Source organism: Vespa crabro, chromosome 11, assembly GCF_910589235.1.
Source record: "Vespa crabro chromosome 11, iyVesCrab1.2, whole genome shotgun sequence".
Lineage (NCBI taxonomy): Eukaryota > Metazoa > Arthropoda > Insecta > Hymenoptera > Vespidae > Vespa > Vespa crabro.
The window spans coordinates 6,002,866-6,015,620 of record NC_060965.1 but is presented as its reverse complement, the minus strand read 5'-3'; the positions used below and the strand labels follow the sequence as shown (position 1 = coordinate 6,015,620).

Below are 12,755 nucleotides of genomic sequence, written 5' to 3'. Positions count from 1 at the left end.
TATTTGGTTTAGGATTGAAGAAGTGTGGCAAATATGCAGAGGGCGTTATTTTTCGACGCAAACATTCATGACCTATCGAGATCCATAAGATCAAAAGTTTTACAGCATTTTCGAATTTTTAATACGGTTACGTATATTATTACGTATATCTTCTCACTGCCTTAGATCATGTCAAAGAGCAAAATTCAACATCAAGTTGACAATGGTATTGTAGCTGTTAAGAGTAAGGTAATTCGATTTTTACATACCTCTGTAATCAACAATGGAGCTGTTAAGAATGTTTTCTAAGAAAATTCAACTAATGTAAAAGTTAAATTTGTAGATTAATTAATTTTTATCGTCAATACATTAACATTATCTTTTTTTTATTATCTTTTGGAAAAATATAGAATATAAATAAAATGTAATTATTTTATATTCAAAGTACGTTATTTAAAAGGATTATCACGTTCCATGTCATTCCAATTTTATATGACTTTTCATTCGTGTTGATTTTTTATTCGATGTTTATATCTATCTTTTATAATACTTATATGTCTCTTGTAACACTTATAAGATAATAAAAATTACCATTATCGATAAGAAAGAATAACAAATAAAATATACTGTAAAATAGAACAAAATACTTTCATATAAGTAATTTAGAAATTTAGAAATACATATAGAATATCACAGAATAAAATGAATGGAAAGTCTAATGGGTCATCAATAACTCATATAACATTAAATATAACATTGAATCTAAAATATGTAATTTAACAAAATATATAAAAAAAAGGATATATAAATAATATCTATATATTTATCATTTTATCATTTTATAGTTTGATGCTGACATTATAAGATTCTCAGTTCGAAGAAATGAGCCTATCAGTTATGAAGATTTTAGAAAGCTATTAGCAGAACGTCATGATATTGGTCCTGAATTAAACTTTCTTATTTGGTATACGGATCCAACAGATGGAGATTTACTGCCTATTAACAATGACAACAATTTGGCGAGAGCATTACTTGCTGCAAAGCCACTTCTTAGAATATTCATACAAAGGAAAGGTAAATTTCTACATAATAGCATATTTTTCATATCTTTTCTTTAAATTTCCTTCATTTAATAAACTATGAAAATATTTATTAGGTGATGGATTGGAAGATATAAATGGATATGGTACAATGAAACCAAAAAATTTAATTTCAAGTATACTTGGTGGTACTCCTGGCAAACCAAAGTCTTTGGCAATATCAAATCCACATGATTTTCGGCAGGTAAATTATATTAAGTTTTATAAGTTTCTTTTATAAATTTACAAACCAAGATTATGATTTTAATAAGTATAACATTTAGAAAGAAATATATTGTTGTATAAATAATAGGTATCTGCGATCATTGATGTGGATATATTACCTGAAACTTGTCGCCGTGTTCGACTTTTAAAACATGGGTCAGATAAACCATTAGGTTTCTATATTAAAGATGGTGAAAGTTTTCGAATATTGCCACCATCAGCTGGAGGTGGAATTGAAAAAGTACCAGGAGTCTTTATTAGTAGATTAGTACCAGGTGGTTTAGCAGAAAGCACTGGTCTGTTAGCAGTAAATGATGAAGTATTAGAAGTTAATGGAATAGAAGTTGCTGGAAAGACTCTTGATCAGGTTATAATTCTGATATTATTGTATAATATATAAGTATTTTAAAAATGTATAATATATATGTATATATATGTACGATATAAATTGTCATGTTAATTAGGTCACTGATATGATGATAGCAAATTCTTCAAACCTCATAATAACAGTTAAACCTGCCAACCAACGAGCCGCTCTTGCAGCACCACGGCGTGGTTCCTTTTCACGTAATAGCCAATTATCATCAGGAAGTCATCAATCAACGCAAAGTGCAGCTACAGGTAGTGATGAAGATGCAGATGAAATTTTAGATTTAACAGGCGTCACACTTCATGATGAGGCAGCAACATCTGTATCTCAACATCATCATTTTCATCAGCATCATCATCATCATCAAAATCATTTTAATCACGACCAGGGGGTTTTGCATCTGTAGATAAAAGGTAAACTAAAAATTGAATTATATCATTTCAAAAGATTAGCATGCATGATATGAAAGTATTGAGGTACATTACTATCATGAACAGAATTGTATATTTTGTGCTCTCTTAAATCTATGTATTGTTTTATATTATATTATACTATATAATATAAAATATTAATATTATGTAATTCTTTTGCTATTTGTAATGATAGTAACGAAATTTCAATATTTCCTTGATTCTAAATATTCAATATTTGCTTATATGAAAAATTAAAAAAGAAATCACTCGATGAAACATATAGTATAAATAAATAATGTCATTGACAATAAAGGCAGCAAAGTAATTATAAAAACAGTTTTATATAATATTACCATTTTTATTAAAACTGTTTTTATATATCTTGAATAATAATCTATATATAACATACTAAAAAAAATATTGAAAATTAGAAGATAATATAAAGTATTTTTTACATGCAAATGTCTTTCAAAAAAATAAACATTTTCTTAATTTAATAATAGCTTAACTTTATATATATACAGTCAGGGACAAAAATAAGTAGGCAGGTATTGGAAATAGATATTAATGAAGTTTAATTAAATTAACATGACTGTTATATTCTTAAGTTTATTTATTATATATTCTTGTAGGATATACATTATTCAATAACTAATTGAAATTCATATTTATATTTTTGTGTAAACAAGCTATACTATTTGTCAAGAGATAAAAATAAGTGGACGCATAATACAATACGTAATAAACTAAATAATAAAATTAATACTTGGTATTGTCGCCTTTTGAAAGTTTTGACTTGAATCCTATTGAGAATCTATGGAGTTTACTAGATGTGAAAGCGAAACAATAAGATGGATTTTCTGAGAAGTTTACAATCAGTATTTAAAAATATTAATAAAGATTATATCGAAAATTTAATAAAAAGTGTTCGACGACATTTGGATCTAGTAATTCAAGCAAGGGACGTGAATACCAAGTATTAATTTTATTATCTATTTTATTTATTATGTATTATGTATCCATTTATTTTTGTCTCTTAACAAATAGTTAACATTTTTGTTAAGTACGGTTTATTTATACAAAAATGTAAATACGAATTTCAATTAGTTACAGAATAATGTATATACTATAAGAATACATAATAAATAAAACTTAAGTATATAACAATCATGTTAATTCGATCAAATTTCATCGTTATCTATTTTCAATACTTATCTACTTATTTTTGTCTCTGACTGTATTTATGAATAATAGAAGTGATGTGTAAAAATTCCTTAAATTAATAAAACTAAAAATCCTTTAAATTAATGAAAATAAATTCTAAGCAAGGACACATATATACATTGCTTTTTTGATACATAGCAAGTAAATATTATAATTAGCATAGTACTTTATAAAATTCATTAGAATATAAATATACATTATTATAATGAACACATACATACAATCAAATTTACACTTATATCAATTAAAAATAGTAATTTATTATAAAATATTACCATGACATAAAAACAAAGTTAAAGCAATATTATTCAAGAACTATCTTTTTGCTATTTCTATTACTTCATAAATTTTTAAAAAGTGCCTGATTATTATTAAGAAACTAATAGATTTTTCATTTTACTCTAATATCTAATAAAACAAAATACAATATATATATATATATACAAAAAGTATCTACTGATAAAGAAGGTTGTGATATAAAAATAGTAATCAAAGAGAGAAATGTGTTGCAAGTGCAAAAATATATATTTTGTTATGTGTTCCTTAGAATTTGTTTATACTTATTAGAAAGAACTTATTACATAAATACGTACGAACTAATTAAAAGGAAATACAAAATAATGAGAAGTAAAACACAAAATATGCAATTCATTTTTATGCATGTCACATCATACTCTCATTCATGTTAATCAGTCATACAAGTATTAAAACTTTAATGATGTACTTAATCATTTGATACTACTTAAAAAGTAGATCAATATGAGGAAAAATTAAATTTCTTTTTTATAGAAGTACTTAGTTTTACTAAATTATATTTTATAGCATAACTTAGACGATGCAATGGAAAAAGACACTCATAAATATTGGTATTGATCGTATTGTAATAATTTGCTTGCTTTTAAGAATATTTACTTGTATATAATGCAAAAAATTAAATTCAATAATTTAAATTATCATTATGTGTAAAAGAGGTCTTTATATAATAACAGAATTGTAAATAATTGATTATCAACTGGTATATTAATAAAAAACATACAGAGGGAGCATATTTTTAATCAGATAAATAGGTGTACTGTAACAGAGTGGCCTTAAATGTAAATCATTCCAAATATCATTTTTTACATGAATATATTGAATATTATGGGATATCAATACACGCCTATTCGTGTATCTACTCTGTTTATTCTACAACATGTTAAAAGTGTTGAAGTTTTTGAATTTTAATTCCATTTTTATGAATGTTATTTATTATCTAATTGAGAGTTAGGTATGAGCTATAATGTATTGTATAATTAGTAGGCATAAAAATTATGAAACATGGCAAATTAAGAACTTATGCATATAAAATATCATGTGCTCTTCCATTATTTCCTCATTGATTAAAAAGTAATAGTGTGAATAATATCACATTCCACTTCTTTAGTACAATGGAGCACATAATTTCATCACTGCAAAAAAAAATATTTTATACATTCGATGAAGCAACTTTTTTTTCTTGTGTATAAATAAGTGATTTACAGAAATTTACTCAGATGTATAAATAAGTGAATTACAGAAATTATATTCAGTGCTTGTTATTCAATTGTTCTTTATTATATTTAAAATTTCACATTAAAATTATATTATTTAATATATAGTGAACATAAAAAGTACTTGTAGAACAGTTAATTTCATCTTATTACTTATATAATTACAACATAATATAAAGTTTAAGTAAAATTAATTGCTATATAAATATTTTTTATGTTCACCATAAATTTTTGCCATGGATACTCTTTCTACCACTGTAGTATTGAAGGTTTAACATATCATGTATCATATATTATACTCCAGAGAATATAACTTTTATTTACGTTAATAACATTTATAATCAGTGTAATTTGAATATAAACCAGAATATCTTTTAAATAAAATCATGTGAAAATTTTGGTGGACGGATATAGTATATGTATAAAATTATCATGTGTTTATGTACACAGTGTGTCTATAGATGCAATGAGTTATGTTCGATTTAACAAAGAGCAATAAAATAAAATCTTATTTTGTTAATATTATGGAAAAAGTAAATGAGAAGAAGGGATGTAGAAATCTCGTTGCTGAATTATTCTATAAATATACTGTATATGTCATTTAAAGCAAGCAGCTTTTGTACTTAATTAGAATATATATTAAAGATGTGAAAGAGTATATAACTTGAAATATAGTCAGTATTCTGATACCATATTACTTAATAGATATTAAGATTTTCATAAAACACCTTAGTCATTTGTTATTTGTCATAAAAGCCTTATCATCTCCAAATTATTTTTCATAACAGGAAAAAAAACTAATTTACAAAACGCATTAAATGATTATTACTAATTATAATAATGTAGTTATTTTTAATGACAGCTTATAATAAAATATTTTACTATACTTTATCAAATTTATTTGTCCTACTATTCAGCATCGTTTAAGCAGTGATTATGTTTTGGTTTTTTGATATAGTTACTATGGCGCACAAACAAACAATGTGACATTTCTAAGATTCTTATTTAATGAATCTTACATAATGAATCGGAATTAATCTTTCCAAAAAATAACTTTAAATAATTATAGTAGTCAATGGAGAAAAAGATAAAAGATCACAAATTTTAAATATTAATACATGATAAAGGTAATAGAAAATAATAGAGATGTCTTATGTAGAGCATGGACCTCGTGTTTTCTTTACCGGTAGACAGAATAATAATATGTCATTGGCTTATGGTGATTATATTGTACCAAAAAAGCGATTAGAGGGTCGTTTAAAAGTGTACGAATCTTGTTCAGATATTAGAGCTTGGAGTTCAAATCCTTTAGAGACCTCACAATATTTTCGTGAACTTGCAGAACATGCTACTCCGGTTTGTATTGACAATCAATATTAGTTATTATTTAAATACATCATCTTAAGTTTGTTTATTTCTTATCTAATAATATTATATATAATCATACATTCTATTATTAAATTTTAAATATTTGCTTATATTATAGTCTGGAAAAATAATACCGTTTAATGTAGTTATTGAGAACATCATAGGTCTTACTTCGCAAGCCCAAAATGAACTCCAAATACTTCGTAAAGAATTACAAAAATATAAATCTCTTAAATTAACAAACGAACAAGAAACACATTTACGAACTTATGTATGTATATTATACAATGCAAATATATATTTATTTTGATGCAACTATTTTATAAGAAAAATGCAATGCTTTACTGTGATATGTTTCTTTTTGAAGAATGACAAATTTATCACAAATTATCAAAAAGAAAAACAAAATAAGAATAAAACCATATTGAAAACGTCATTAAAGGAAAACTTTAAAATCGTCAATAAATCTATTTCCTTGCCACATTTAAATTCATATTTATCTATCCAAATTAATTCTGAAAAAAATATACAATATAATGATAGATATTATCGAGGCTTGTCATTATTCGATCACATAGATTCATTATCATGCAATGCTACATATTTATTGCCAAAATTAAAATCAATTTATTTTACCTCAAAACATGATAATTTTAAAAGAAATAAACATTCAAATGCAGAAACAGATACTCTTATAAATTTAGAAGATAAACATACCCAAGTTGGTAAGTCAGTTAAAATAATAAATTGTATATATATTTCATATAAATAATGATTGAATATATTAATAAGCATGTATAGAATATGCTGATATATCTGTGCAAGTGATATGGGATGTTAATGAGACAGAAACTCAGACTGATTGTCAAACAGAATATACAACATCTAGTGAAACTAAAATATCTTTGAATAGAGTATGTATGTGTGTATGTGTGCTTTATTTATATATTTATTTATAACAATATATAATTATTTTTTTTAATTAATTCAATAATTTTTAATTAATTAAATAATTACATTATATAGACTGAATCACAAATATCTACGTATAAATATGATTATAAAAATAATTATGGAATTAAGAAACGAAAAATAAATATTCCTATAGATAAATATATAAGAAAAGATTCCTCTATTGAATCTTATCATACTGAAAGTGAATCTGAATCTAGTAGTATTACCGAAAGTGAATTCGATGTTGAATTTTATGTAAAATCTCACAAAGAGATTATTATACAAAAGGATAGTGAAATAATTGCATTAAAAAATGAATTTGGTGTAAGTTAACATTACTATCATGTATTTTCAACATATTATTAAATTGTACTTTAAAGCTTATTCATTGTTTAGGCAAAAGAAGCTGAAGTTGAAGAATTAAAAGAAATTAATAAAAATTTAGGAATTATGTTAAAGAAGAAGGATGAAAACTTGAATACTTTACGAGGAGGACTTAAAGTAAAATTTAATTTTACTTTACTATTTATAAGAATGTTAATCCTTTTTGATTGATCTAATTATTTCACTTATAGGTTTTACAAGAACATTTTATGAAGTTAAATGAACAGAGAAATAATGAAATGGACGATATGAGAAAGAAAGTAAGAATAGTTATAAATAATTATTAATTGCATTATAAAATTAATATTTATTGTTTAGTTATATACAAATACGCATATAATGGAACGGTTGAAAATAGAGCTAAATAAAAACTATGATGTTTCTTTTTTACAATCACAAGAAATTGAAAAATTACGATCACATGTTAAAGATACTGCCATTTTACTTGCTGAAAGAGATTCACTTATGGTAATTTATAATAGTACATCCTGAATTGAAAAATTAAAAAATTTTAACGTTGTAATAATCACATCATCATTTAGGAAAAACTAAAAGAAACGGAACATCTTTCAAAAGAAGCAGAAAATTGTCGATTTGCTCTTGATCAATTAAGAGAAGTTTTACGTGAAAAAGATGAATTACAAAAGCAAAATCTTGAACAAAAATGCATACTTAGTGATCAAGAGGATGAAATAAAGCGTCTACTGATATTAATACAGCAAACGTCGAGTACTCATAATGATCAGGAGGTAAAGTTTTTTTCTCTGTTTTTTTAAATATATAAGACAATTACTTATATGTATATTTAAATATTACAATAATTATAACGTAATAATTATTTATAAACAGAATAGAATGACCAATATATTAGAAGAGTTACAAACTGAAATAATAGAAAAAGATAATACAATTTCAAAATATGAAGAACAACTTCATTGTATGGAAAAAGAAATTAATAATTTCACAATTAAGTTAAAAAATAGTTTGAATAATTTAGAAGAATTTAAAATCGCATATGAAGATAGTCGTGTAAAATGTGAACACGATACTTGTGAACGAACCAAGCGTACATTATGCACTGTAATGGAGGAATTACAAAGATCTAAACTGGAACATAAAGAATCTTTACAACACATAAAAAATGTTAAGAAATACTCTGAAGAATCTATATGTAGTTCTCACTTGAATTATCACTTTATTTCATCTAATTCAAATTCAGAAGGTATATTATTAACAATACAAATAGATTGCTTCAAAACATTGAAAAATAGAAATAAAAATGTATCTTTTATTTTGATTTTAGTTGATGAATCAAATATAATGATGTTCAAAAAAACACAGACATCACAAAAAGATTTATTTGCAAATATACAACTTAATTGTGCAGAAACTGAAACTATTAATAATGCGATAATGTATGAATACATTGATTTTGAAAATCATTCGAATAAAGATACTTCTGAACCAGACTCATGGAATTCAGCAAAAGTAATTTACTTACTTATAATTATAATATATTAATTATATCAAAAATATTAAACAATTATAACTCTGTAATATATCCTGAATAATATTAAATTATAGACTGAAGTATCAATATTAACTACCAATAATAATGTAAATATTGAAAATACAATAATCGAAGAAGTATCAAAATCACTTATAAAAATGCAATCTCTTATGGAGCAATTACAGATATATACTGAAAATGAACGGCCATCTTTAATTAAACAAATTCATAGCCTTTATAAATATTTAATGGAAAATAAATCAGTAATCGTGTGGTCACCAGGTATATTTCTTTTATCTTTTAACTCAATACTTTTATAATTTATATGACTATAACTTCATAGATAAGAACATTAAAAAGCAACAAATTTATGAATTATATAATAAATACAAACAAAATTATGAAAAACATAAGCCGTTTATAATATCTTCAAATAAAGAGTTTCAAAAAACTTTAATTAATGAGGAATTGTTAAATCTACATGATGAGTACATTGATAAAATTTTTACAACTCAATTTAAACGTTCCATTATAAAAATGAATGAGTTATCTACAGCTCTTCAAGGTAAAATATATTTACTGGAAGAAAATAATATTTGATATATTATATATTCTTAATCAATTATGAAGGTTTTGGAGATGAACATACACAAATAGTAAAAGAAGTAGTAGAAAAACAACAAAAGATTTTAGAAAAAGATACCGAAATTTCTCGATTAAAAGAAAAGGTTCGAATGGGTGAAGGTGATTGTGTAAGACCAGAAAAATCAGAATGGGATATAATTAAAGAAAATTTCAGAGTACTTGATATTGAACTGAATCAAAAAAATCAACTGATAAAAGAATTACAGGATATGCTTACATCAAATAATGTAAAATTATCGGCGTATATTACAGAATGTGATGAGTTAAAATTTAAGAACAAAAATCTTATTGATAATAAAAATTCATTACTGAAGGAATGTAGTATAAGAAGTGACGAATTGAAAGAAAAATGTGAAGAGATAAATCAATTAGTAAAGCAATTACAAAATTTAAATGAAAGTATAATGATAACAAATAACATGGAAAGAGAAATTGAACAATTAAAAATAAAGTTATTACTAAATATTTTAATTATTTCTTTTATCCTTTATCTTATATATACATTTAATTGTTCTTTTATAGGTTGAACTTATTACAGGAAGAAAATATTAAACTACGCAAGGAACTTACAGATACAAATGAAATCATTTGGAAGAATAATGAATTAATAAGAGACTTGAAAGATAAACAGGAGAATGATGAACATAATTTCGCATCTAAAGTTCTTTGTTACGATACACAGTTGGCAGAAAGACAAAATATAATTAATAATTTAGAAAATACAAACTTATCCATAAACGAAAAATTAAAAGATGCAGAAAAGAAAATTTTATCACTGAATAAGACAATCATAGAATTAAATAAACATAATAACGAAATGAAGATGTTAGACATTCTCCACGATAATGTTTCGATAGTCGAAAATAATATAACAAAATTAGAAACCAAATCTTCGAAATATAAATTAGAACTATTAAACTATGAAAATATTAATAAAGAAAATGAACTGAGATTAGCTGCTTTTGCAAAAGAAAATCAAGTTATACAAAAACATATTGAAATTTTAAAAAAAAAATTATCAGTAAATTTGACACAAGAAATTATTATTGATGACGAACTGAAACGCAAATTACACAATCTACCAAATGAATTATACAACAAAATTATGAATCTTAAAAAAAAAGTAAATATATATGATGATGCACATACACACATAAAATCTGATTTAGAACAAAATGTGGACAAAGATTTTAAAGGTCAGTATTTCTTCTTTTATTAAATTTTATCTATTTCAATAATTATTAATTATATATTTTTATAATATATATAATAATTGAGAAATATTAATCAAAATAAATAGAAAGAGAAAATACAATAGAGGATCTTTATAAAATACAGAATTTAATTCATGAAGTTGAAAAAAAAGACTTTGAAATAGAAAATTTTAAGAACCGTGTAAACGATTTATCTCAAGAAAATAATGATCTTTATAAAAAACTTAAGGTTTGTTACTTATATTTTATATCATTATATATATATATATATATATATATATATATATATATATATATATATATATATAATGATATTAATAAAATATAATATATATTAATTCATTTTTTGTGCATTTATATCAAATATAGTTTCATAAAGAAGATTATGAAGATAAATTAACAATATTAAAAAAGAAATACGATAGCAGTATAAGTGCACTTCATAAGAAACATAAAGAAAATATAGAACATTTAAAAATGAATTTTGAAGAAATTAATGGCGAAAAAATTATTTTTGATTCTGAGAGTTGGTTACAAGTATAATTCAATGACAACAAATATTTTTGTATATATGCATATACGAAATGAAGCATTTAAATGAGAACATTTAAATATACTTCTCACGGCAAATTTATACTCCATAAAAATTGATTACAATGAAATTTTCTTATTCATTAGCAAACAGCAAAGATTCTCCAATATTAAATGCCTCACATTGTATAGATATTTATAGTACCATAATTTTTTTATTTTTTATTCTGTAAATAATATAAAAAAATATGTATGATAATTGTAGTCATTAAGTATTAAAGAATTAACAAATGTCCACAATCGAATATACTCATTGATGAATAAATTGGACCTAAATAATGATCACATCAATCAAAAAACAATACTAAATGTTATTGATAAGGAAGATATATGCGAAACATTAGACAAATTAACGAATATATGCGACAACGATAAAAAAAGTATACTTGAACATTCTACGTTTGAAAAAAATATTAACAAATGATCTTTTATACATAATTAAATTTGTATCTAATATAGAAGATCCATCAATGGAAACGCAACATAAACCGATAAAACTACAAGAAGAAAAAACACAAATTCTAGAAACGCACAATTTAAAGCGAAAAGATCATAATTCTTCTAAGATATTACTTAATCTACAAAAACATCCCTTAAATAATATGAATAAAAATGAAATTAAAGAAAAAAATATCTTTCATAATATTGCTTGGGAAAGAACTATGTTCTTTGACCCAACTTCTCATAAAAAGAAATACAAATATAACTTAAATCCAAGGTATGCTTTGTATTTATAAATCATAATACTTTATGTAATAATACATGCTTATTAAGTGTTTAACATAATTATCACTGCATATAAATATGTGTGTGTGTGTATGTATATGTATATTTATTTTAGGTTGCAAGATAATAATAAAAAATATGCAAATAGAGATATAACATCGATATCTACCAGATCAACAAAAAAAAATACTGCAAGTTAAAATAATTTATATAGTGATTAATTTATAGTTTTTAATGTGCAAGTTTATATTGTTTGTATATTTTAGATTGATTGGCAAAGAAAAAACTTCATTTATCAATGTAGTGTACATCATAAAAAAAGTAATATTTGTTGAAAAAAGTATAAAAACCATATTTAAAGAATATATACATTACTTTGATTACCTCAACAAAATATATGTAATAGACCATATTGATTACTATAATTTAATTATTGACAAAAGTATAACAAGAGTGAAGTTGTAAAAACTTTTTGAAATGCATTTAATTCTTATAACTTTTTAGAAGATATTTTACTTGTTCTGTTATTGTTTGTATGAGCAAG

The 12,755-nt window shown here is 23.6% G+C and overlaps 4 protein-coding genes across 4 annotated transcripts; all 4 read left to right on the top strand.

Moving 5' to 3' along the window:
- Positions 1–26: 26 nt before the first annotated feature.
- On the top strand, positions 27–2,277 carry LOC124427853 (partitioning defective protein 6). Its single transcript, XM_046971226.1, has 5 exons — positions 27–228; positions 825–1,053; positions 1,136–1,263; positions 1,372–1,650; positions 1,748–2,277. Exons 1-5 carry the CDS (start codon positions 169–171, stop codon positions 2,057–2,059), a joined length of 1,008 nt encoding a protein of 335 aa, XP_046827182.1. The 5' UTR covers positions 27–168; the 3' UTR covers positions 2,060–2,277.
- A 1,168-nt stretch (positions 2,278–3,445) lies between these two features.
- On the top strand, positions 3,446–10,207 carry LOC124427995 (putative leucine-rich repeat-containing protein DDB_G0290503). Its single transcript, XM_046971504.1, has 9 exons — positions 3,446–7,642; positions 7,717–7,785; positions 7,844–7,993; positions 8,068–8,274; positions 8,375–8,747; positions 8,829–9,013; positions 9,110–9,317; positions 9,379–9,600; positions 9,666–10,207. Exons 1-9 carry the CDS (start codon positions 7,592–7,594, stop codon positions 10,205–10,207), a joined length of 2,007 nt encoding a protein of 668 aa, XP_046827460.1. The 5' UTR covers positions 3,446–7,591.
- Positions 10,203–11,439, top strand: LOC124427996 (centrosomal protein of 112 kDa-like). Its single transcript, XM_046971505.1, has 3 exons — positions 10,203–10,876; positions 10,981–11,123; positions 11,264–11,439. Exons 1-3 carry the CDS (start codon positions 10,498–10,500, stop codon positions 11,435–11,437), a joined length of 696 nt encoding a protein of 231 aa, XP_046827461.1. The 5' UTR covers positions 10,203–10,497; the 3' UTR covers positions 11,438–11,439.
- Positions 11,440–11,955: 516 nt separating this feature from the next.
- LOC124427997 lies at positions 11,956–12,587 on the top strand. Its single transcript, XM_046971506.1, has 2 exons — positions 11,956–12,203; positions 12,327–12,587. The coding sequence occupies exons 1-2, from the start codon at positions 11,956–11,958 to the stop codon at positions 12,409–12,411; spliced, it is 333 nt and encodes a 110-aa protein (XP_046827462.1). The 3' UTR covers positions 12,412–12,587.
- The last annotated feature ends 168 nt before the right edge of the window (positions 12,588–12,755 follow it).

Coding starts and splice junctions, on each gene's coding strand:
- LOC124427853 (XM_046971226.1), top strand. CDS start 169: ATGTCAAAGAGCAAAATTCAACATCAAGTTGACAATGGTATTGTAGCT. Junction 1,054..1,135: donor AATATTCATACAAAGGAAAG/GTAAATTTCTAC, acceptor AATATTTATTAG/GTGATGGATTGGAAGATATA. Junction 1,651..1,747: donor CTGGAAAGACTCTTGATCAG/GTTATAATTCTG, acceptor CATGTTAATTAG/GTCACTGATATGATGATAGC.
- LOC124427995 (XM_046971504.1), top strand. CDS start 7,592: ATGTTAAAGAAGAAGGATGAAAACTTGAATACTTTACGAGGAGGACTT. Junction 7,786..7,843: donor TGGACGATATGAGAAAGAAA/GTAAGAATAGTT, acceptor TTTATTGTTTAG/TTATATACAAATACGCATAT. Junction 7,994..8,067: donor CTGAAAGAGATTCACTTATG/GTAATTTATAAT, acceptor ATCATCATTTAG/GAAAAACTAAAAGAAACGGA.
- LOC124427996 (XM_046971505.1), top strand. CDS start 10,498: ATGAAGATGTTAGACATTCTCCACGATAATGTTTCGATAGTCGAAAAT. Junction 10,877..10,980: donor TGTGGACAAAGATTTTAAAG/GTCAGTATTTCT, acceptor CAAAATAAATAG/AAAGAGAAAATACAATAGAG. Junction 11,124..11,263: donor ATCTTTATAAAAAACTTAAG/GTTTGTTACTTA, acceptor TATCAAATATAG/TTTCATAAAGAAGATTATGA.
- LOC124427997 (XM_046971506.1), top strand. CDS start 11,956: ATGGAAACGCAACATAAACCGATAAAACTACAAGAAGAAAAAACACAA. Junction 12,204..12,326: donor AAATATAACTTAAATCCAAG/GTATGCTTTGTA, acceptor TATTTATTTTAG/GTTGCAAGATAATAATAAAA.